We start from the raw sequence: 25950 nt of genomic DNA, 5'->3' as shown, positions 1-25950 counted from the left end.
TGTATCTTTAACATGTAGCCTAATATAAAATAATTGTGTAAAAAAGGTCCCAGACATAAAAACATATGAGAAATGAAACAGAAAGGCAATCTGTAGTTAAATAACAGGGGTCACATTTCTCCAATTATAGAAGCGCCATTAAAACCTTTGGAAAATCTGTGTTCTGAATTCAAACAGGTAGATTTACTGTACATAGTGCACTACATAGTGAACAGAGGTTTTTCTTTTATGCTAAAAGTGGGGCGCTTATAAAGGGAGCAAGGAGCCGATTGGAACCAAGCCTTCGGTATAATTCAGATACATGGGAGGGGTGGCGGAAGTGAACCACTGAGTCCTAAGATCCCGCCTTTTCCTTCTTAAACTCCAGTGGAAAGGAGTTTGGTGTATAAAGAGAGCATGTTACATATCAGATAATATCATTCAGTCACTCTGTTTGCATGTCAAACATGGCCCGCTATTCACCTTTCCCGATAAACCTGGACCCAGTGAAAAAGCTGCCAGTGAGGACAGCAGTAGCGGTGCTGGTCACTGTAGTGTTATTTAAATATTTGTTCAGCTGTCCGTGTGTAAGTCCAGAGGAGACCGCTCTGCACTGCTGGCTTTACCTGCTGCTACCCGTTGGCATCATGTTTTTCATGCTGCTGCTAATGGACACCCAGCTTCTCAAGCTGTGCCAGTGCTTTGTGTGTAAGTGCTGTGTGCGGGGAGACAGGAGATGCTGCAGTGCCAGGCTGGAGTGTTGCTGCTGTGCTGATGGCTACTGTTACCGACCTGCCACCTGTGGAGAGGAGGCATGGTACCCCTGCACTTTGATAGGGAAACATGTGCTCAGGGTCATGTATGCGGCGGGGCTGTGGGTGGTGGTGGCATTCCTTGATGGAGACTGGTACGTGTGTATTCGGACAGTGGTTGTAAACGGGACAGGGGAACAACTCGCCTGCAAGGAGCTACCAACTAAAGAAGAGGCAGAAACTCTGAGAAAGTATGACAGTGAGTCAAGGGTATGTGCACACCTGTTTTTGATTTATATTGGTTGTGTTTATTTTGGGTGCCACACTCAAGATATACAGGGGTTGGACAAAATAACTGAAACACCTGGTTTTAGACCACAATAATTTATTAGTATGGTGTAGGGCCTCCTTTTGCGGCCAATACAGCGTCAATTCGTCTTGGAAATGACATATACAAGTCCTGCACAGTGGTCAGAGGGATTTTAAGCCATTCTTCTTGCAGGATAGTGGCCAGGTCACTACGTGATGCTGGTGGAGGAAAACGTTTCCTGACTCGCTTCTCCAAAACACCCCAAAGTGGCTCAATAATATTTAGATCTGGTGACTGTGCAGGCCATGGGAGATGTTCAACTTCACTTTCATGTTCATCAAACCAATCTTTCACCAGTCTTGCTGTGTGTATTGGTGCATTGTCATCCTGATACACGGCACCGCCATTGGATGCACATGGTCCTCCAGAATGGTTCGGTAGTCCTTGGCAGTGACGCGCCCATCTAGCACAAGTATTGGGCCAAGGGAATGCCATGATATGGCAGCCCAAACCATCACTGATCCACCCCCATGCTTCACTCTGGGTGGTACGCTTCTTTGGGGCTTCTCCACACCGTAACTCTCCCGGATGTGGGGAAAACAGTAAAGGTGGACTCATCAGAGAACAATACATGTTTCACATTGTCCACAGCCCAAGATTTGCGCTCCTTGCACCATTGAAACCGACGTTTGGCATTGGCACGAGTGACCAAAGGTTTGGCTATAGCAGCCCGGCCGTGTATATTGACCCTGTGGAGCTCCCGACGGACAGTTCTGGTGGAAACAGGAGAGTTGAGGTGCACATTTAATTCTGCCGTGATTTGGGCAGCCGTGGTTTTATGTTTTTTGGATACAATCCGGGTTAGCACCCGAACATCCCTTTCAGACAGCTTCCTCTTGCGTCCACAGTTAATCCTGTTGGATGTGGTTTGTCCTTCTTGGTGGTATGCTGACATTACCCTGGATACCGTGGCTCTTGATACATCACAAAGACTTGCTGTCTTGGTCACAGATGCGCCAGCAAGACGTGCACCAACAATTTGTCCTCTTTTGAACTCTGGTATGTCACCCATAATGTTGTGTGCATTGCAATATTTTGAGCAAAACTGTGCTCTTACCCTGCTAATTGAACCTTCACACTCTGCTCTTACTGGTGCAATGTGCAATTAATGAAGATTGGCCACCAGACTGGTCCAATTTAGCCATGAAACCTCCCACACTAAAATGACAGGTGTTTCAGTTATTTTGTCCAACCCCTGTAAGTGGCACCCCTTTTTCATACCTATACTGCACTCAAGTCATTTTACAGGGTGTGGACAGTTGTGATAATTTTCCTGATTTACCAGCTTAAGATGTGCTTTGTCAATGATTGTTTGGATGTCTAAGCTGTTCCTACTTAAACGTCAAGCTGCTCAGCTGTTTAACCAGTTTAACCAATCTGGTCGACTAGCAGCACCAGCTTAGGTCTTATTAAAATCAACTGTTATCATATGCTGACAGGGCGTCTGCATGTACACGATTGGCCTATGTTTGAGGAAAGGGGTGGCTGAAACAGCCTAGTTATTGAAAAGTTCACTTGTCAGTGCACTCTCAGTGCTGGTCCCAAGCCTGGAGAGAAATATGAGGCCTGTGCCAAGTTTGCTGTGGTGACCCCTAAATACCGATCAACTGAAAAAAAAAAAGAATTTTTCAGCAGTGTGTTAAATAACATATCAATAAACTCAGAGAATTAGCATTTAAAAAATAAATAAAGCTGATAAAAGGTTTGACTCACTCCTAGAGGCTAAGTAAGGCTTTACAATCATTCTCAGATTGTTTCATTGTTTTCAGCTATCAAAAATTGCATTACATGTAGTGTTCTAGTAAAAACTTTAAGGTGACTGCTGTTCCTACTTAAACATCCAGCTGCTCAGTGGTTTAACCTGTCTGGTCGACTAGCAACACCAGCTTAGGTCAGTATTAATATGTCCAACACCTATGAACACCAGTTGTTATCATATGCTGGCAGGTCGGGCGTCTGCATGGACATGATTGGCTTATGTTTGAGGAAGGGGTGGCTAAAACAGCCGAGTTATTGGAGGTGCACGTGTCAGTGCACTCTTAGTGCTGGTTCTTATCCCAGATAGAAATAGGAGGGTTGTGCCAGAGAAGGTATCCGGTGTAAAAAAAAAAAAAAACTAAATACAGAAGCAACTGAAAAAAACTTGATTTTTCAGCAGTTTGTTAAATAACATATCAATAAACTCAGAGAATTAGCATTTAAAAAATAAATAAAGCTGAGAAAAAGTTTGATGCACTGCTAGAGGCTAAGTAAGGCTTTACAATCATTTCCACACTGTTCAATTGTTTTCAGCTTTTGAAAATTGCATTACATGTGTTCTAGTAAAAACTTTAAGGTGACTGCTTGTCTTTGTTGTACTAAGAAGGTGTAGAATAAGTGAAACTACTATTTTTACCATTTACAGGGCAAAATAAAGCCTCTTCAGTTAAATAAAAATGGCATAACTATTAAATCTAGAGAACTGGTTGTATGCCAGTCCAAGAAGACAGTTACATGTTTACATAACAGAATAGACAGAAAATGCTTCTTTTCTTTAAAACTTCGTTTTCCCCTCTAATAACAAAATACTTGCCAGTAAAAGCCAGAAAAAATTGATCACTGACATTACTGACTGTAACATGCAGGTCGAAAACGGTCAAAAGTCACTGTAGTGGTGCACAATTTTTCAGTAGAAAGGAATTCTAGGAAATATAGAAAAGATTTACTGCGCTTGATAGAGTTACAGACACAGTGATGTCACTCATGTTTTATTTCGATTTGTTCTCACGAATGCTTTTAGGAAATAGAATTATGTAATTTTTCTTTAAAGGTCTGGCATTATACAACTTTTTCTGTTATAGAATTAGCCTAACCAAGCTGTTTCCTTCACTCATGTGAAATCAATTATTGTGACAGTTATGCAATGCACAGAATTGACAAGGGGGCAATTACTTACAGCACTATAAAAAACATGCACTGTTTATTTATATAATATTATTTTACTAATTGGTTCAGTAGTTTACCTTATGGACACATTAACCCAACCACATAACAGAATAAATAATAAAACAGTGGCAAAACACGCAAGCACACCAGAGCTGACATTTCTAACTAGTCGGTTTGAAACTCAGCTATGCCATCCGGCATGCTGTGCGCCTATATGAACAACGATTGGTTGTTGTTCAAGGGCTGAGTGCCGGAGGGACCTCATTACTGATGCAATTAAGACCTCTGCTGGCTGATTCATAGCGTCTGCACAGAGACTGGGGATGATGCATTAATCAGGGTGTGTCTCTCCGTACACAAAAAGCTGATCTGCATATGAACTCGCCTTGTGCAGGTGAAAAGATGTAGTCGGCTACTGCACACATGTCGGAGGTGGCGTGTGTTAGTCTTGGCTCTCCTCAGTTGGACTGGAGGTCAACATCAGTAGAGAGGAAGCTTAATGCAATTGGGTAATTGGTTATGACTAGATTGGGAGGACAATTGGGGGAAAAAATTATAATAATAAAATAGCCTAGTAACGCAACAAGTAGGAGAATGATATGAAATAACATCGGCACAAATGTTATGGTTGCATGATTATGCAATTATATAATCTGATTTCTTTTATCTGTGTGTTTCAGATTATTGGTTTATTCTTTATCCTGGGCTTTTCCTTCCTGCTGACAGTGAGTTCCTTTATCAGAATCCGTTGGAAGCCATACTACAGGTCACTTTTTGAGGTGTACCTGGAGCAGGAGACGGTGGCTATGCTGGAGGAAAAGTTGCACCAGCAGGCTGTGGAGAAGGCCAAAGTTCTTAGTGAACATGTTTCACACTGTGTTCAGAATCAGCATGAGAACAATGACCAGGGAGACGGACATCACTGCCAATACCAACTGCTCACACAGACAGAGGAAAACATGTGGAGGACAATATCACATCCAGCATTTCACCTGCTTGGAGTAAGGATTCATCCCTGAACACGAGTCTATATAAATCTTCACACATCCAGAGAATGTTGTAGATGTTTCATTGGAATAAACCCAGGAGACCTCTCCACTGTATGGTAACATCCTTTAGGATTGAAGAACAAGCTTAATTGCTACTAGTTATCACAATGAACTAGTACTCCAGCACTCCAAATTAAGGAACTTAATTAATTAATTAATGACAAGAGCCACTTATTTATATTTTATTAGTTTAAATTTTATTGGGGGTACAAACACTCATTCTATCCTAGCTTAAGTCTTTATTCATACTAACCATATCTAATACAACAGGTATTTAACCACTTTGGTTTTTGTTATTTATTGTCACTGTTGTAGGGCAGGGTAGCCTAGCGGTTAAGGTACTGGACTCGTAATCAAAAGGCTGCTGGTTTAAGCCCCACCACTGCCAGGTTGTCACTGTTGGGCCTTTCAGCAAGACCCTTAACCCTCCATTGCTTAGACAGTATACTGTCATATAGTTGCTTTTGATAAAAAAAAGTGTCTGCTAAATGCTGAAAATGTCAAATAGTGCATAAATTCACTTTACCTTTACACACACACAAAATGTATTTAGACATTGTACTTATACAATTAAATGAGTGGACGATGTGACTGTTGTACAGACCCGTGCCATGCGACAGCTTTATGTATTGGCGATCCATTTCTCTACTGGACACAGTACTGAATTTCTGAAATAAGTGTACAATACAAATTACAATACAAAAGTGGTGGCTTAGTGGATAAGGTACTGGACTAGTAATCATAGGGTTGCAGGTTTAATCCCTGCTACATCTAAGTTGTCCTTTTTGGACCCCTGAGTAAGGCCCTTAACCCTTTGTTGCTTGCATGGTATTCATTCATAACTGCAAGTTAATTTGGATAAAAGTGTCTGCTAAATATTATAACAAATATTGATGGTTACATAAAGGTTTTAAAGCTGCAAATGATATTTTTTCTGTACATTTCAACTGGTTTCGTTTCAAAATATATATTATGCAACAAGCCATTTTGGTGAAGGAGCTTCCTTTAGTTCTGAAGGACGAAACAGCAAGGGTGTTCACAGACAGCTGTGGTGACTAGGACAAGCCACAAACCACAGACAGGTTGCTGGGACATGAAAACTCTGGCTTCTGGTGATCAAATGTGGTGATTAAACACTGCATTAAATGTGTGGTGTTTTAATACTTTTACATATAACTTTTTAAGTTTTGTTTCTTTAAAATGTATACATGTCTTTTTATTATTGTTTATCAGTACAAAAAAGGTCAAACACTTTGTTTCTCTAAATAGTATTTTATTAATATTTCACAAAAGCAAAAAAGCATTACAAACACTATTATTGGTGAACAAAACCAGTTGGCAAAACCAGTTCTTGAATACCAGGTCATGACTAATGTGTGTATTGTGTTTCATGGTTATTGTAATACTGTTGAAACTAATTCTGTTCTAATAGGTTGTAAAACCTGTAAGTCAGTTTGGCATTGGAAACTAATAATACTGACTTTAAATACCACCAACCTCGAAAATGCTGGCATGCACACACTTGCTTACACAAACAGCTTACAAACAAAGGACAGAGTATAAAGTGATTCGTAATGTAATGTTTATTTATTATTTATTTATTAGGATTTTAACGTCATGTTTTACAGTTTGGTTACATTCATGACAGAACAGGTAATTACTCATTACACAAGATTCATCAGTTCACAAGTTTAATGTCAAACAGTCATGGACAATTTGTATCTCCAGTTCACCTCACTTGCATGAGTTTGAACTGTGGGAGGAAACTGGAGCTCCCGGAGGAAACCCACGCAGACATGGGGGAGAACATGCAACATGCAACTCTACACAGAAAGGACTCGAACCGCCCCACCTGGGGATTGAACCCGGGACCCGTAATGTAATGAGAGCATAAATTTTGTATGGTTTGTCTGAACACGAGTGTAATTAAAGTATGTCTTTTTACTGTTTTCTTTCCTTTTTATCAGTTATGTAAATATGTCGATTTGTTGGCACGTATAAAAGGCAGGATTTTTCAGTCTAGAGGTGAGAATAAATGTGTTGGATTTACTTTGTGTTTTAAGTGTATTTATCACTACGAATTTCTGAAGAATTTAGTAGTAGCTTTAATAGTACTTTAATAAATTGCTTTTGTATTGTTTTTTTTACAAAACACTACATTTGTAGCATGTTATCAACAACATACAAAATTAATTCCAATGTTATAAAGTTTGTTATTTTATGCAAATGCTACTAAAATTGTTATGTTATTGGTTTAAAATATATTATTACAAATCTAAGTTGGTGACTGTCTTTAATTATTCCCGAAGTTTTTTTTTTGTTAATGGTATCTTTGATGATGTTGGTATAAGTCTGCTTAAGTCTATAGTGGTATCACCCGAAATGATCAACTTATTACTATATTTATCTATGCAACCACCAAAATAACCATTTTAAAGCAGTGTGGGTCCTTACAGTTACAGTCTGTTCGGCTGCGAACCATCTCACAATGGAGTGGTTAGATAGAAACCTATATCCACCAGCCACATCATTAGGATCACCTGCTCGTTTAAACCAGGGTTTTTCAAACCCTGGGTCGTGACCCTGAGGTGGGTGGCGAGCCAAAAAAAAATGGGTTGCAGAGGAAAAAAAATAATAATCAAATAAACCTGTACACAAATGCCCCCTTGTGGAGGCTTTATGTCACATCTTGTAAACCACTGTGTGACCAGATTGTACAGAGCAGTCAGAAAGTGTAAGATGCATTGTTTGTGTTACCTGGGTCATAGCACTTTGTCATAACACTAATGTTTAGTTACAACCCAGCTAACTTAAACAGAAAGTAGTAACTCAGGCCAAAATGAACGGAAACTACAGTCTAAAAGCCTAGTCCAAAGAGTAGATAAACGAAAAGGCTTCATTGTTCATTCTACTGACTTAATCAATGAACTTGATTTAGCTTAATATTCCCACCTTTAGTACTCAGCTGTAGGTAATCAGGAGTCCGTTTCTCAAGATTCTACAAAGCAAAATGTGTAAATACAGTTGGGAAAGTTTTAATTTCAGGCTGATTATCAGACTAATTTCGAAGATGTATGATGTTTTAAAAAGAACTATATCTGCACTAGGTTAGATTCCTTTTTGTGTTTTGATCATATTAGCATATGCACATTATAGCCTATGATCCTGGCTATTAAAATGGTCTATATGGTCATCTACTTTATGAAAGTGTATGCTTTCTATGTACTATTCTTATGGCTCTTTTTTATTAGGGCCCGGGCCCTGTAAATTAAAGCATTTTTGGTTGCATAAGGAGATTTTCTGTGTCCAATGTTATTTTAGTAATCAAATAAACCACCATAGTAGAGTTTAATGAGTTTAATGGAGGATATCCAGTACCATTTCAGTCTAACTGGACCCTTATTTAACATATCCAATAATAAGGCTCAACGTAAGTCAGGTCATTTATGTGGTCTCAGTTTGGGACTGGAAATTACAAAGCTTTGTAAGTAATAAACAGCCTTAAAAGTAAATAAGTGCAAGTCTCAGAGCAACATATCAGACTCATGCCAGACATGACAATTAAGGCCATTTTATAATTTACACACCAAAGATAACCCTAAGGTCAGCCAAAGAGAGTTTGGTAAAGGAGGCCCCAGTTCCAGACAAGACTTTCTGAGCCAGCTCCTTCTTCTTCTCCTGCAGAGAGGAGATCTTATCCTCCACTGTGCCCTCACACACAAACCTGAGGAGAAAAGGTCCACACAATACACTGACATTAAAACAAGATGTTTTACCTGCGATAAGGATGTTGGTGTAAAATATATATTTTCAAACCACACACACATACACACCAAACTGATAACCATGAGGAACATAAAGGCTGGCTTCAAATTGGGCAAATATCACATTATTGCTCTTTAAGCTCTTTAAAATAATTGCCTGTGGACTGATGAGTCACAATAATATGTTAATCATGGGTCTCATTACACATGACAACGCATTTCACAATTACACAAATTTACACAATATACCAATGTCACTGAACCTTATTTACAGAAACCTGAATTCTGCTCTCTACCCAAAAATCCTTGAATAAAAATTCTGGTCATCAGGCTGCGATATGAAATGGAAAATGTAACAAGTCAGCATTATGATGCACAATAGCAGGTCCACCTCTGAATGGCTCAGCTGGAACAAAATTTGAGTCCTGACTTGAATCCAATTAAGTTCTTGTGGCAGAACCTTAAATTCGCAGTTCATATGCAAAATGCCTCCAATGTGACTGAATTATAACAATTCTGGGTCAGACAGAATTATTTAACAGTGATGTAAAGGACATTTTTCACTGACGAATAGTGTTTAATAGTGGAACGTGAGATTTTTAAAGCAAAAATGTATCTCCAAGAACAGCAAAGTAAAACTAAATATATAAACATATATTTTTTAAAAGAAGCATAATCACCTGTGAATGGTAACGTCTCGGTGTTGACCCACTCTGTATATTCTATCACAGGCCTGATCCTCCAGTGCTGGATTCCTAAAAATCAAGTCTCATCTTAGTCATAGTTTTTTGGAAATTTAGGTCTTACTGACTGCAAATGCTTTAAAGCCAACAAGAAGAAAACCTTGATAAAGTAACACAATTTAGTAATTAATTAAAAAAAAAAACACAGTAGATGACACACTTACTAAAACTAAAGTAAAAAAATCCATAGCAAGAAAAAAAAAAACAGGAAAAATAATATTTTCATCTATCTTTATTTATCTTCTGCATAGGTTTGCATATGTGGCCTGCCTTCATTAAATAAAGACCCCTCACATGATCATATAATTGTTTAATGTTTAACCTCCTACACATTCATAAGTGCCTTTGTGCTAATAAACCCCATATCTCTGCATATTTATAAGCTCTTTAATTTAACAGTATTTTTAACTACTACATTAATAGCTAAGTGAGATGGGTGCTTGAGTGGCTAGCTCTCTGCCATCAACCAGCCAGGCGCCTGCACAATACACTACTGACTGTGTCCTAATGGAGAGACTGACTGTGTCCTTGTGGAATTATATATGACTAGATTGGGGATTAGGGGTTAACAATAAAAAAAAAGTTAGATGTCTAGACTTACCAATGCATGTCAATTAAGAACAGATGATTTCCACCAGTCAGATTAATGCCTACTCCACCCGCACACAATGACACCAGTATTACCTGCAACATACAGTCATTGAGATAACATTTTCTTCACATAGAAAGGTACTTTAAACAGGTTTTGCCCCATTTGGATTTCTTCTTTGTTGCATATTTGTCACCATTAGATTGCCTTATATGTAACATTTAGAAATCTTTAACCAATGACCAACAGGCATATAACATCATATCATAATGACTTCAAACTTGATTGACTTTAATCTAGCGAACATGGCAGTACTGCAAAACAGTAAAATTAAACACTGAGCAAATTTAGTTCAGCATTCTGGATGTACATTTAAAACAAAGTTTGTAGCACAGTCCATAACAAGCACTAAACTACACATATTACTCAACGAATGAACTGGGTGTCACACTAAACACCAAAGCAAAACAGCTTTATCTGAGGTAAATGTACTGTTTAACAGTTTCTTTATTCCTGATTGTAATAATATAAATGCATACAAAGCTTTCCTTTTTGGGATTGAACAACAGCAGACTCTCTGAAATGGTTTGGAAACAAAAGGGGCAGATGCACACTGGTGGTGGGTGATGCACCATTACGATTCAGCACTCTGTGCCTCTCATGTGTTGAGTATGATGTGTAGCACCAACTTACTCTCCCAGTCACTCAAAATAGACACAATTCAGATACTGAAGTAGCCTGACTTGAACCCCTTTGAGGTGCTGTGACAGCACTTTAAACAAGCACTATAAAGTGCACTAAAGTTCCTCCACAGTAATATGAGTGCTTGGATGGCACAGCAGTCTATTATGTTAGTCCACCACTGCTGAGATTTGAACCTGGATCAGCCGGCTTAGTGTCTACACAGACATAAATGAGGGGGTGGCTGAAAGCAGACCCTCCATGACCCTGACAAGAATTTGTTGATGAAAATTAAATGGAAACATTATATATCTCTTCAACGCCGCTCCAATTCTAAATGGTCCGACCCGTTGATGACACCGCAACCTGTATACAATTTTTGGATACGCACACCCAAACTGCCCCTCTTTTTGCCCCATTTACTTTCATTCCTTTTTTGAAATTTCGAGATATCAACACCACTCCAATTCTAAATCATCCGGGCCATTGTGACTTGTATACAATTTTCGGATACACACACACAGTCATCCGCCACGCCCATTTCTTGCCCAATTCACTTCCAATCATTTTTTGAAATTTCGAGATATCAATGCTGTTCCAATTCTAAATCTTCAGGCTGGTTGATGACACTGTGACTTGTATACAGCTTTTGGATACGCACACCCACCACGCCCGTTTTTTCCCCATTCACATCAATTAATGTTCTGAATTTAAGATACATCATTGCCATTCCAGCTCTAAATTGTCCGACCTCTTAATGACACACGACTTGTTTACAATTTTTGAATATGCGCACCCGTTCACCCGCCACGGACATTTTTTTTACCCATTTTTTGCCCCATCCACTTCCATTAGTTTTTACTCTAAATCCCGTTGATGACACTGCGGCTTGTACACAGCTTTTGGATACGCACATTTAAAAAATTTTGGAAACAGTCGCATTTTCTTCAGGAAATGCCCCTCTCTAGTTGTTATTCAACTTCTTTGTCAGTTGGCTACAGTCGACAATAGCCAGTAAATATACTAAAAGTATAAGACAAATGTACAAAAGCGTTGGCTGTACATCCATGTGTAGTAACCTCAATGAACATGTTATCAGGCAAACTGGGATAATTGGGGCAAGCTTTCAAGAAGCATACCTGTGCTCCTTTGGGGTTAGTGTTGAATTCATCTACCAGATCCATGCGTCGCTTGGGGTTCACTGTGCCATCTATAACACTGAAGTCCAGGTCCATCTTTTTCAAGTGAACAGCTACAATCTGCAGCATACTGGTCCACTGGGACACAATTACACTGACCACACACATACACCAGTATGTTTCACACAGCATATATAAGGAATTGCACAGTAATCCAAATATAATACTGTATTTTTGCATTATAACCTTTTTACTTACCTTTTCTGACCTTTCTTACGGATTTCTCTTAGCTCTGTGAGAATGGCTGAAATCTAAATGAGAAATAATACAATACAAAAACAAACAAAATTCAGCCATGACAAGATCGTGTTTTGGTAATTCATTTACATAATATTCATTAATAAAAAAAAAGAAGGCAAGTCTCTCTTACCTTTGTGCTTTCCTGACTCTTCTCAAAAAGCTCGGAGTGGAACTTGCTGCCGTTGAGGGAGACGGTGGCTTTAGGATCTGATTCTGTAGACTCGGACAGAGAAAGAGCACACAGCTGCTCCTCCAGTGACAGAGCTATCCCATCACCCTGCAGCTCAGACCGATCCAGTGTCTGTACAACAAAGGCACACAATCCCAGTGAATGCTAATGCGGACACTTAACAAGAAACCTGTAATAAGCAAGCCTAGAACCACAGTGGCAAGGAAAGAGCTAAAAAGATAAAAATGAGAGTAATAATGTATTTGTAAAGTGACCTTCTTGAGCAAAGACAGGTGACAGCAGCACTGTCTGAGTCGCAGCAGCAGGGACAGGATGTGGATGGTGCTGGAAACTTGAGCGGGTTGAGAGGAAGATACAGAATCCTGGGACAGTCCAAACTCACGTGCCACTAAAACATACAACAAATCACTAGTGGATATGCAGCAAATGCTAAATGAACACGAGATAAACATGTTCATGTAGGTATTTACTAAAAATCCAATATTTAAATAAATATCTAATATATAAAAAAAACCATTTTGTTTTAAAGATGAGCAAAGAACTCTCAGGTGACAGTGATGATTGATCATGATAAACAACAACAACTTCAGCACTTTATTAAATATTCATCTCTATCAATTGAAGTCCAATAATGTGTAAATGTTTATACTGAATTGATTAAAACTGGTGAAACATGTTTAAGTGAAACATTTTCCCTGTGCAAATTATAGTGCTTAATTTTTACGGCCTGAATTTAACATATTGTAAAATAAAACATAAAGTGATGTCTACAAAAAACATTTATTTTATTTTTCAATTTTAAAATTAGATAATGAACAGTACCTGTGTTTCCCGTTAAGGATATGTAAGCTTATTTTCTCTAAATCAACAAAACAATGGAATTTGACCAGGGACATCAAAGGTTCTGTGTAAGACTGCACACATAATATGCAATGCCGCATTTAATAATCCTGAACTTATTTGTTGTCACTGTGTAGCAATTTAATAAGATTAAATGCATCCTCTGATTAAAACAATAACATTTCATTAACCTATTACATTTTTTTATGTCCTCACAACTCCAAGTGACGACTGTTGGCAGTGCTTCTTGATTTAAACAAAAATAAATTTCATGTAAAAACATGTAAATACACTGATAATATTGTCAGTCAACAACGTCTATATTGTGTATTGTTTTTAAGCTCGCTGACTCGGTATGTGACAAATAAACCTTGATTTGATTTTGTTTAAAAAAACAAAACAAAAAAAAAATCGTATCGTGAACCCAGTATCGTGAATCGTATCGCATCGTGGGTAGAATGTATCGTTACATCTCTATTAAAAATGGAACGAACATAAAAGGCATTCACAAAAACAGATTATACTTTTAGACAGCCTCATTACTAAATCTTGATAATGAATATTCGACTGACCTTTGTCAAAGGGATTGCATCCTTGTGTAGTGTCTCCCCCCTCATGCCTTTTTAGATAGGACTGAAGTGTGGACCTGAGAAATAAAAAAAGAATTTAAAGCTTTATTCAATGTACTGTCACTTCCAGAACAGAAATGTTGGGAAGTAAGAAATGTTGTACCTGGATTGTGCAAAAACCACATCATAAACGGATTGCTCATCATTGGATAATTTCACCCTGTGAATTTTACAGCTGCGATCCGGCAGTGTCACCTACAGCAGCAGAATATGAGAGGTGTTAAAAACAACAGCATCAGTTTGCTAGAAACATAAAGGCTGTCTACCAACTGTAAATTGTGACATTACACATGGAATTACTCACACTGTGTAAACCCACAGCACTGAATCAATGTGTAAAGCCAGAATGAATCAAGCCCCACATTTACATTTACGGCATTTAGCTAAAGCTTTTATCCAAAGTGACCTTCAGTTGTGACCAAATACAATCGAGCGTCAAGGGCATTGCTCAAGGCCCAAACAGTGGCAACTTGATGCTGCTGGGACTTAAACCGGCCACCTTCTGATTACTTGTCGGTTCCTTAACCACTGAACTACCGCCAGACTCAGGTAGAGCTTAAGTTAAACGTCTGTTCAGTAGACCTTTAAAGAGTGCTAATGAAGGTTTTTTTTCCAAACTCTATGTTAAACACTGAAACAATCTTAATCATCATCATTAATGGTATGTGTACACACCAAAGGCTTGCCTGTAGAGTCCAACTGGTCCTTGGTCCTGCGCAGCAACAGGGACCTGGTGAGGAGATTAAGCCTCTCCCCTCCTCTCTTGGAGCCGTTGTCAACCTGAGCCTTCCACAGCTTGTATTCATCAAATGGGGAGCACCTCAAAAACCTACAACAAACAAATGGAATTTGTATCATGAGAAATGCTCACACACCTGACAATGTTCAGAGATTATTGGCCTGAAGGTAAAATTAATAAGATTTTTAAAAACATATAAATACTAAAGTTGATGCCTACATATTAATTTGAATTTACAAAATTAATTTAATTAATTTACAATTATAACAACACTAGCACCCATTTTATTTAGAGCTTTAGTGACATTTAAAGGGGGAATACGAAAATACGAAATCTTAAGTCTTCAGTAATCTATTTTAGGACATACCTAATTGATGTGCTTTAAAAGTTACTTTTTGGAATATGTACTAAATACATTAATGTTTAATGCTAATAAGCAGTATCAAAGATGTAATATTTGATTATTTCTGGTTGAAATAGTCCACAATATGCCTAGAACAGCTCAAAGGAAGCAAAAATGCAACATATCATTACTCAAAGGAATGAAGAGCATTAAAAACAGAAAATTACAAATTACTTCAAGTGCAGTGAAATAAAACATCAAACGCTACAATGAACGGGTTCTTGTGAGAAGCACCACAGGAAAGGCAGACCCATTAACCGCCCCTCAGATTAGAGTTGAATTGAGTTCAAGCCTCAACAACCACCATTCAGAGGAGACTATTCAGTAGGAATAAGGCCCTTATGGTTGAATAGCTTTAAGAAAACCATTACTGATGGGGGTCAAGGAATACAAGTAGTGGACATCAGACCAGTAAAAAGTATTTTGGGCTAGTAGTCCAAATGTGAAATCCTGATTTTTGGCTTTAAACACTGTTATTGTTAAAAGCAGATGAGAACAAATAACATCTGTACGTGTGGTTCCCACCATGAACCAATGTGAAGAAATTATTGGGGTGGGATTGCTTTACTGGTGATACTGTTTGGTGACTTATACAAAACATGACCCCCACACTCCCCCTGGAGTTTTCCATTTGAATTAATTTTGAGTTTTGATAATGTAGTCCATAATTTTAAAATGTGTGAAACTCCTTTCATAAGAAGGTGTGTCCAAACTTTTGTCTGGCACTATAACACAAAGCAACATACAACAGTTTTTCTATAAGATTTCTATATACAGTGCCTTGCAAAAGTATTCGGCCCCCTTGAACTTTTCAACCTTTTGCCACATTTCAGGCTTCAAACATAACGATATGAAATTGTAATTTTTTGTGAAGAATCAACAACAAGTGGGACACAATCGTGAAGTGGAACGAAATTTATTGGATATTTTAAACTTTTTTTTTAGAAATAAAAAACTAAAAAGTGGGGCGTGCAATATTATTCGGCCCCTTTACTTTCAGTGCAGCAAACTCACTCCAGAAGTTCAGTGAGGATCTCTGAATGATCCAATGTTGACCTAAATGACTGATGGTGATAAATAGAATCCACCTGTGTGTAATCAAGTCTCCGTATAAATGCACCTGCTCTGTGATAGTCTCAGAGTTCTGTTTAAAGTGCAGAGAGCATCATGAAGACCAAGGAACACACCAGGCAGGTCCGAGATACTGTTGTGGAGAAGTTTAAAGCCGGATTTGGATACAAAAAGATTTCCCAAGCTTTAAACATCTCAAGGAGCACTGTGCAAGCGATCATATTGAAATGGAAGGAGTATCAGACCACTGCAAATCTACCAAGACCCGGCCGTCCCTCTAAACTTTCAGCTCAAACAAGGAGAAGACTGATCAGAGATGCAGCCAAGAGGCCCATGATCACTCTGAATGAACTGCAGAGATCTACAGCTGAGGTGGGAGACTCTGTCCATAGGACACAATCAGTCGTACACTGCACAAATCTGGCCTTTATGGAAGAGTGGCAAGAAGAAAGCCATTTCTCAAAGATATCTATAAAAAGTCACCTGGGAGACACACCAAACATGTGGAAGAAGGTGCTCTGGTCAGATGAAACCAAAATCGAACTTTTTGGCCACAATGCAAAACGTTATGTTTGGCGTAAAAGCAACACAGCTCATCACCCTGAACACACCATCCCCACTGTCAGACATGGTGGTGGCAGCATCATGGTTTGGGCCTGCTTTTCTTCAGCAGGGACAGGGAAGATGGTTAAAATTGATGGGAAGATGGATGGAGCCAAATACAGGACCATTCTGGAAGAAAACCTGTTGCAGTCTGCAAAAGACCTGAGACTGGGACGGAGATTTATCTTCCAACAAGACAATGATCCAAAACATAAAGCAAAATCTACAATGGAATGGTTCACAAATAAACGTATCCAGGTGTTAGAATGGCCAAGTCAAAGTCCAGACCTGAATCCCATCGAGAATCTGTGGAAAGAGCTGAAAACTGCTGTTCACAAACGCTCTCCATCCAACCTCACTGAGCTCGAGCTGTTTTGCAAGGAAGAATGGGCAAAAATTTCTGTCTCTCGATGTGCAAAACTGATAGAGACATACCCCAAGCGACTTGCAGCTGTAATCGCAGCAAAAGGTGGCGCTACAAAGTATTAACGCAAGGGGGCCGAATAATATTGCACGCCCCACTTTTCAGTTTTTTATTTCTAAAAAAAGTTTAAAATATCCAATAAATTTCGTTCCACTTCACGATTGTGTCCCACTTGTTGTTGATTCTTCACAAAAAATTACAATTTCATATCGTTATGTTTGAAGCCTGAAATGTGGCAAAAGGTTGAAAAGTTCAAGGGGGCCGAATACTTTTGCAAGGCACTGTAAGAGTATATACAAGGTGGTATTACTTTATCAGTGAGTACATATCAAGCAGGTTGTTCTGGATAGGAGTACCCGTGACAGCCCAGCGTGCTTTGGCCCTCAATTTACAAACGGCCATGGAGGTCTGAACTTTAGGGTTCTTGATGTTGTGAGCCTCGTCGAGAATCACACGAGCCCAGGCAACCCGTAGTAGAGGAGGGAGCTCTGACGCCTAGACAGAGAGAGAGAGAAAGCATGTAAACACCACATCTGATTCGTTTTACATGTTACATTTAACAATTAACAGGCATTATAGAGTATTTGGATTGTATTTAATGCATTATTCCATCACATTTTTTTTCCATTTTATTTATGCATTTTTATCCCATTTTCTCAGAATTTAGCATAGTCAGTTTGTCTTTCGCTGCTGGGGGATACCTAATTGCAGTCGAGGTGGGTATATTGCTGCTCACGCCTCCTCCGACCCGTGCGCAGCCCTTAGCAAAACCCTTTTTCACCCATGCATTCTGCACAGGTGCCTCTATCTGCTAATCAGGGTCCTTACATAGCATTTGAATAACACAGCATTTGAAGACTTCACTCACATAGTCCTAGCAGAAACGTGTCTGCTGCAGGCACTGCCAATTATGCCCGCTAGATGGCGCAAAAGCTGAGTTTTTCGAAATCTTTCTTAAATCATGATTAGCCAACAATATATTATTAGTGATAATCTAGGGCAGATGGAATGCCTTTGTCATACATACATACTGTATATACACCTACAGTACAATAAAAACTTTTTTACAGCTGGTGTCAGAGTGAAGGATATGGCACCCCTGAAACCCCTTTGACACGTGCAGTAGCCGACCGCTTCTTTTTACATGTACGAGGCTCATATGGCAATCTGTATCACACACAGAGAGTCATGCATCGTTCTCCTCGTATACAATTCTCCTTATAATCCATAGTATTATTACAACCAAATAATTCCTATAAATGTTATTATTCAGCGTATCATACCACAGGCACAGAGTCCTGACTGGGCTGTTCAGCTTCGTCTTTTTGAACAGGAATTTCTTTAGACACCAGGCTGTATGTGGTGATCACCACGTCATGTTCCGCCAGTCTAAGAACAAGAGTGTCAAAACGGAAAAGTGGATTATAAGATAAACCCCCCCCAACAATTATCTAATTAATGTTAAGACTAATGAAGAATAATTCAAATAAATTAGCAGATCTGCTCTGCTGATTGTTTTACATGCTTGCACTCCTCTGCCGATTGGGCCCATGGTAGAGATACACACTCAGTCGACTGTTTTTCAGGTATCTCTCGATCTCTTTCTTCCAGTGATGCACCAGAGAAGCAGGACAGATAATTAGCGTGCCCTGAGATGCCACCATAACTGAGTCTAATCAAAAACATACACATTATAATGAATACATACGCATAACCCTTGACATTTAATCCTCTGATCCTCTAAATACACTTGCTGTCTCTAAATATCACTAAGAAAAATAAACACAAAGGCACCATAAAAAACCCACACAACCAAAAAAAATAAATAAAATAAAATAAAAATTAAGCATGCTATATTTAGCAACACTACATAAGAGAGTTTACCAGTTTTTGAGACCCATCCCTGCAGCTCTTTGTCTTTCTCTTCTTTCTTTTTTTGGGCCAAAATGAGAGCAATCATAGTGAGGGTCTTCCCCAAACCCATATCATCCGCTGAAACGATAATATATAGAACATTTGAAGCAAAAAACATGTAAGGCTTCCTTAAATAACTATGTTTTAAAGTGACCATATGGATTAGATACAGCCATAGACTTGTCCAAAAAAATCAATGTTCATCACAACAATTTAAAATTATTTAGATATATAAGTGTATCCAAAATGTATGTAAGGAAAAGTCGGACTGCTTAATGTGCAAGGCTGCATGTGAACTGTTAATTGAATTCATAAAGATTTAAGTAACAGTACACCTGCTACTTCAAACTGGACTGCAGGCCAGCTTACTGTTAATGTAACAATGTTCATTGTGTGTTTTACCACCGCTTATTCTTGGTCAGGGTTGCGGTGGGACCACATTGGGAGAACATGCAAACTATATACAGAAAGGACCATGGCCTAGACAATCAAAGCAAGGTACTTTTTGCTGTGAGTTGACTGCGCTACCATGCTGTCCAGAAATAAAGACATTTATAGTCTAATAGACAAATGTTTAACACTAGCAATTTGGCATACAAACTGTTTGCTCTATTTTACATTTAAGAGAAACAAACAAATAAACATACAATCAAAAAACCTGATTGATTAACCAGCTCTGCCAAGTAAATAAGCAGTAATTATTAAATAATTATTAGATGGCTCTAAACACAAAAAGAGTAGTACATTTACTCATATTAAGCTTATTTCTGAACTTTATTAATTGCACCAAACATTCTTGGGAATTGCATTACAAATCGTTTTGTTTAAACAGAAATATCAGAAACTTTATTGATTAAATAAATAAATTACTGTTTTATAAAAACAGACAAACTGAACACAATGATTGTGTGTGTTAAAAATCCACTAATTAGTTGGTGCAAGGATTTGGACACTGCACACTGCAGAGTGAAGTAAGACTAAATAAAGCAATTTTGCTTTTTTTTTTTATTACAATCTTGCCTGAGAATGATATAATCACAGAATCCTATGCTCAAAGGAGCAAAGGAAAGAAAAGGAAATGTTTGTTTGTTTGTTTATTAGGATTTTAACGTCATGTTTTACACTTTGGATACATTCATGACAGGAACGGTAGTTACTCATTACACGAGATTCATCAGTTTACACAAGGTTATATCGAACACAGTCATGGACAATTTAGTGTCTCCAATTCACCTCACTTGCATGTCTTTGGACTGTGGGAGGAAACCGGAGCACCCGGAGGAAACCCACGCGGATACGGGGAGAGAAAAGGAAATGAACATGACGTTTTAAAAACTCTCTGCAATTAATCTATACATAAGAGTACACAAGACTGTACCATTAATCTCTTCTACAAATGGTTTATGTCAAATAAACAAATAAATATAGGACCTTTGTCAATTTAGCTACAGTCCAGGTACACATTACCATAAGTGCCATGTTGAACCCCACAGCATTGTGAACTTATATCACAAACACTTTCAAAACACAAATTAATATTTACCCAAAATCCCTCCACAAGGTTTTTCAGTTTCCCTCCAAAGGAGCCAGGCCAGGGCCCCTCTTTGGTGAGGCAACAACTGGACCTGAAAGACGTTAAGATCATTTCAACTCGTCGGTCCAAAAAAAATGTAATAAGGTTTTATATTTGCCTATATATTCTTAAAATGTAATTTCAGTATCTCCTACCTTTATTCCTTTGGGATCCTGTGCCTCAGTTTCTGCAGATGGGCATGACTCCAGTGAGTGATGGAGATGGTCGATCGCTTCGGTTGTAGCATTGCGGACAGCGATCAGCCTGTCTTCGGTCATCCTACCACCATAAAAAGCTTGGTTCTGAGGATTCACTGCAGAGCAAACGATTAACGTTAAATGTTTTAATTAACTGAATAAATGAACTTATTCCATTTAAAAAATGAATTACCTCCATACATCTGTGAGTAGCCCTGACTCAATTGCAGTCCCAGTGAGTTAGTAGAAGCTTTTGGCTGGACGGGGACATGAGATTCTGCCAGAAGGATAGTGTCTCCAGGACGGCTAAAAGGGTTGGACTGACTGACCTTAGTGTTCTGTTGAGCATTAGCGTCTGCAACCTGAGAATCTGGAAACAAAATGTTCAATAAGTTGATGTAAGTTTCATTTAAGACTTTAAATTGTTTAGTACAGTGTTTAACAGCACTGGTCCTGGACTACCCTGTCCTGTGTGTGAACTGTGTGTGTATACAAGTTAAAAATTGAAAGTATGTAGGGGACAAAAATTCCATGACAAACACCTAGGAATATTAAATAAAGGTGAGTGGAAACAATAACTGACAATCACTCAATACCGCACATAATTATTACTATTTCATACCCAACAGCCACAGAAACACAAGCTGGAGGTTCAAAGATTGCAAATATCTAAAAAAAAAATCTCATATAATTTAACAGTGACTTCACTGTTATTGCACAGGGCCTTATAATGTGCTCACTGGTTAGCAGTAGCTCTATGCTTCATTTCAAGCTTTGGCAAATTCCCCACCTAAAACATCTCTTTCGTTTATTGCTGCTAAATTGCACTGGCAGAGTTTATCCCTCTTATAATGCCGATGATGCCAAATGCTGTCTAAAAGGGGTGTAGTGGGCCCTACATTTAGAAGAGTAAAGTGAGCTTAGTTTAGTGAGCAGAACCAGTTCAACATTCAGGATGTAGATTTTAACTCTGTAGCAAACAGTACTAACTAAATATGCTAATCAAAATGAATTAATTTAGGTATTTTAAAGCTTTACCCCACAACACTAGTGTAGTTATTAAAATATTAAAACATCCACATTAATTAAAAAAGCACGGAGATTTGCATGTGCAAAATATAACATTCGGTAAAACTCCATACGGACAAAAACAACTTCATCATTTGTGATTTTAATGTGCAATAGTTCTGTTGTTCATTATTTAAATTAGATAAATGCATAAGCAACTGCAGATTAAAAACTCCAAATGGAAACTTGCAGAATATCTTGCAAGTAAAGTCCCCTAAAATGACTGCTAATACACATTTAACATGCAGCTCTATCCCTACATGAGTTGTATAACAATGATGTAGAATTTTCTAGGTCAGCATGTTACCTGTAAGAGAAGCATTTGTCAGACTTAAAGCCTCCAGAGCGTTTTCTAGCTCTTTTACTTGGTTTGTCAGCCTTTCTCCTTTATCAGGCAGAGCAGCCACGTTGACAGAACTCAGAGTGGCCTGAACACACACACAAAAATATGTTTAAGGCTAAATGTTATGAGGTCACTGCTTTTATATCAGATTTGGGGAAAAGCTGAAGTAACGGACCTTTCTTTATTATGAACTTTTGATAAAGTGAACTATTAAGCGGCCATGTATCTTCAGTACAACAGCACAAACAAAGTTATAAAGTAATCAATAAAAAAACAGTTCAGCAGTGCTAAAGCTATTGCATATTTTTCTTAAACATCTAATTATTTTATTTCTTTTTTACTTTATTCTGGCCAGGGTCCTGGCAAGTACAGGCACAAGGCAAGAATACCTTAAGACAGTCAATCATGTCTATGTGGATGCCCAGTTGGCCACTGGGACTGCTGAAATTCTAACCTGAGTCTTTTGTGGTGGTGGGCTAGCGTAATAGACTGCTGCGCCACCCGAGCGCCCAGGAAAGTCAATCATAAAATCATAAGAGAATAAGTGAAATACTCTGACAGTACCTTTTTCTGTTTGATCTGGGCTGTTAAGTGGTTGTGTAGAGCTCTTGGGTCCTCCTCCTGAGCTTTGATTTTTGATGTAACCTGGAAGCCTGGGTAAGAGGTAAGGGTTTTCTGCACAGGGGGAGCTAGAATTGAAGAGGACTGCTGGGAGCCTGGCTGCACCGAAACCAGCTGAACATCATCATCATCATCACTCCATTCTCCGAAGGGAGAGTTCACTGGACTTTTCTGAGCCCTCTGAGCAGTTTTCATGACATGATTTACTGATGTTGATTTAGCTTCTGATGTTGAGCTTGTGCTGCGTGGACTGTCTGCCTCAGGGTTTTTACAGGGGTTTTGCTGCGAGTCAGGATTTAATTCAGTTGCTGCTGGCTCATGGCCTTCTGTGGCCTTTTTCTCAGTTTGTCGTTCCTTTATGCTTTTATGAACACCATTAGTATCAGGGCTAACAGTAGCATCGGTATTTTTTGATCCATCTACAGTCACTTCACTGTTATTGCACAATTTTTCCTTCTCATCAGACCCACGCTTCTTTACCATCATTCCAGCAGGCAGTTTCTTGTTTCTCCAAGAATCTGAAGGTACGGAACTGACCTCATTTTTACTTGCTGCAGCTGAACCCTCTGTACTTATTGTGCCATCCAATTCTTTACCCACTTTTTTATTGTTTCTTTCATCATCCTCGGTCTTGTTGCAGCTCTTACTTTCAGAAGATTTATCCAAATCCTTTCTATTTCCTCCAGCCGAGTCACCCTCTTGAAGCATTTTCCATTCTGAAGTTTTGTCTGCTTTGCTAGGGGCTTTAAAAGGGTTTCTCACAGGAGGCAAAGCGGAAGGCTGATTTTTAGTGTCCAACAAATGACTTTTCTTATTGTCTTTCTAGATATACAACAGATACACAACAGGTAAGAACAAAACACTTAGAACTGTAATGGTCATATTTTGATAAATTACTTATTTATGGAAGAACATCATGAGTCACTTTCATTGTATGTAGATCGATCATCTTTTTTTTTAAAAGAAAGAAAAAAGAATTACCTCTGTCCATGGAATACTCCCACACCACTTCTGTCCCTCTTTCTTTCCAATCACACAGCGATACAACAACCTAATGATGTCATATATACATTTTACTCATAACAATGCAATTTTTCAACAAAATGAACCTATTTATAAGTAACTGTGGAGCTTCTACAAAACCAAAGGAATAAATCAGATGGTCTGCCCAACCCTGAAATGCATACTATTTTATCTACCTGTAAGAGTTGTGTTTTGCATTTTGAACCAAAGCTTGAAGTTCAACCAGAGCATCTTCATGGCGGAGACAGTGAGAAGGAGGAATGCTGAAAATGAGAGAGAGTGCACAGATGAACTAAATCTATCCCACAGCACCCATTTAAAAGCACAAAGGAGAAGAGAGAGTTTAAACGTGAATTAAAATCAAGCTGAATAATAAAACAGACTAAATATACCGAAGTCAGAACTATACTCACTCAGCAGGTAGTGTAAATTGGCAAGGTGAGCCATCCTGCCCCGTGCAGATATAGAAACTTTTACCCTTATTAGGTCCTTCTTTCACACCAGTCTTTAAAAAGCAAAAACCACCTAGAAGAAATTGATGTTAGATCATATAGATACACACAATATCCACAGACAATTTTTTATTTTGATTATTTAATCTTTATATTTAAAAGTAAAAATTTTTTTGTAAACCCTGGTCAGGGTCAAGGTCACAGTGGGTCCGGCCAATCCATCGCATACACTGTTTACTATTATCTGACTATATATAGTAAACACAACAACAGATAACACATTTTAAATTAAATACCCAAACAGAGAAATTATTACTTGGTACTGGATGAATGAATTTGAACACATTTAGAGTACCATACAGCAAATTAGTCAGTTTTGGCCTTTGTTTGAAATATGACTGATAAAAATAAAATGCAGTTCACATTTTTATACTTTGCAATCCACCAGCCAGTTTTTTTTTTTTGGATGTATGTGTGTGTGTCGGGGTTGGGGGCAGTGTTGCCAACTTAGCGACATTGTCGCTATATTTAGCGACTTTTCAGACCCATCTAGCGACTTTTTCTGGTGTTACTGGAGACTTGGAGACTCGAACGTGAAAACACATATTGTTCTGCAGTTACTGTCCTCAACGAGCAGCGGGTGCTGCCGTGATCCCCTCCGCCCCCCCAAGCACTTACGGGCGGTCAGTCTCACAGTCAGGGTTGCCAGATTGGGCAACCAAAATAGCGAATTTTGTTGGAAATTGTTTTAAAGACATGCAAGCAAAAATAATTTGTTCTTTATAATGTATAATTGCTGATCTGTACATTTTAAGATATTAATTTGTACGTCATGATGGTTTAACTGGTTTATTATTTGTGAAATGCTAAACATCATCTGCTTAACCTGTGTTTTGGGCGTTTTTTCTCATGCATTTTAACTGAAAATTACTGTCGCGATCTGGCAACCCTGCCCAGAGTTGCTCAATGTTGTCTTAAAAAACAAAAACAAACCACGAATTAACAGAAGAATGTTCATTTGTAGTTCTAAACATATTTAGGGTGTTTTTACCCACTTTTTGTCTCTTCCACGATATTATTCCTCTCTTCTACAGCGTCAAATACATGCAAATTGACCTTATGCAAATTAGGTGGTGACGTCATTTAGCGACTTTTAGCGACTTTTAGGACAGCCAATAGCTACTTTCCTTACTGAGGAGTTGGCAACACTGGTTGGGGGGGCAGGAGTACTAAGAAGAAACCCACACATACACAGGCAGAATATGCAACATGTTTACAGCCAACAAGAACATACGAGGATCGAACCCAGGTCCTCAAGACTAATGATGCTATGTGGAACCAACTTCCAGCAGTAATCAATCACTTACTGAAGTTCACAGTGTTCTATAGATTTTTATTTTTCTTTGTACAGGTTTTTGCAACTACAAATCAGTGTGAAGAGAAAGCAGCTGTACCAGAGGGCTTCATTGGGTGGGATCTCATCCACATCTCATCCATTGTTAGTTGTATTTTGACAAGTCAAAAAAACCCATATAATGCATATAATTAAAAACAATTAAAAATAAAGAC

At 38.5% G+C, this 25950-nt stretch overlaps 2 protein-coding genes across 2 annotated transcripts; one reads left to right on the top strand and one right to left on the bottom strand.

Moving 5' to 3' along the window:
• The first annotated feature begins 446 nt into the window (after positions 1-446).
• LOC134324754 (uncharacterized) lies at positions 447-5107 on the top strand. Its single transcript, XM_063006691.1, has 2 exons — positions 447-1001; positions 4707-5107. Exons 1-2 carry the CDS (start codon positions 447-449, stop codon positions 5043-5045), a joined length of 894 nt encoding a protein of 297 aa, XP_062862761.1. The 3' UTR covers positions 5046-5107.
• Positions 5108-6635: 1528 nt separating this feature from the next.
• On the bottom strand, positions 6636-25878 carry ttf2 (transcription termination factor, RNA polymerase II). Its single transcript, XM_063006689.1, has 23 exons — positions 25836-25878; positions 24343-24454; positions 24106-24192; positions 23888-23957; positions 22850-23728; positions 22250-22370; positions 21068-21244; positions 20833-20990; positions 20648-20729; positions 19075-19182; positions 18712-18862; positions 18474-18579; positions 17501-17685; positions 14626-14779; positions 14054-14145; positions 13894-13967; positions 12736-12869; positions 12422-12592; positions 12250-12302; positions 11992-12145; positions 10184-10266; positions 9520-9594; positions 6636-8799 (listed from the first exon to the last, which is right to left on the bottom strand). The coding sequence occupies exons 1-23, from the start codon at positions 25876-25878 to the stop codon at positions 8655-8657; spliced, it is 3414 nt and encodes a 1137-aa protein (XP_062862759.1). The 3' UTR covers positions 6636-8654.
• Between the last annotated feature and the right edge of the window lie 72 nt (positions 25879-25950).

Source organism: Trichomycterus rosablanca, chromosome 12 (genome assembly GCF_030014385.1).
Source record: "Trichomycterus rosablanca isolate fTriRos1 chromosome 12, fTriRos1.hap1, whole genome shotgun sequence".
Lineage (NCBI taxonomy): Eukaryota > Metazoa > Chordata > Actinopteri > Siluriformes > Trichomycteridae > Trichomycterus > Trichomycterus rosablanca.
The sequence above is the reverse complement of the archived record's forward strand: the minus strand, read 5'-3'. Positions and strand labels throughout refer to the sequence as shown.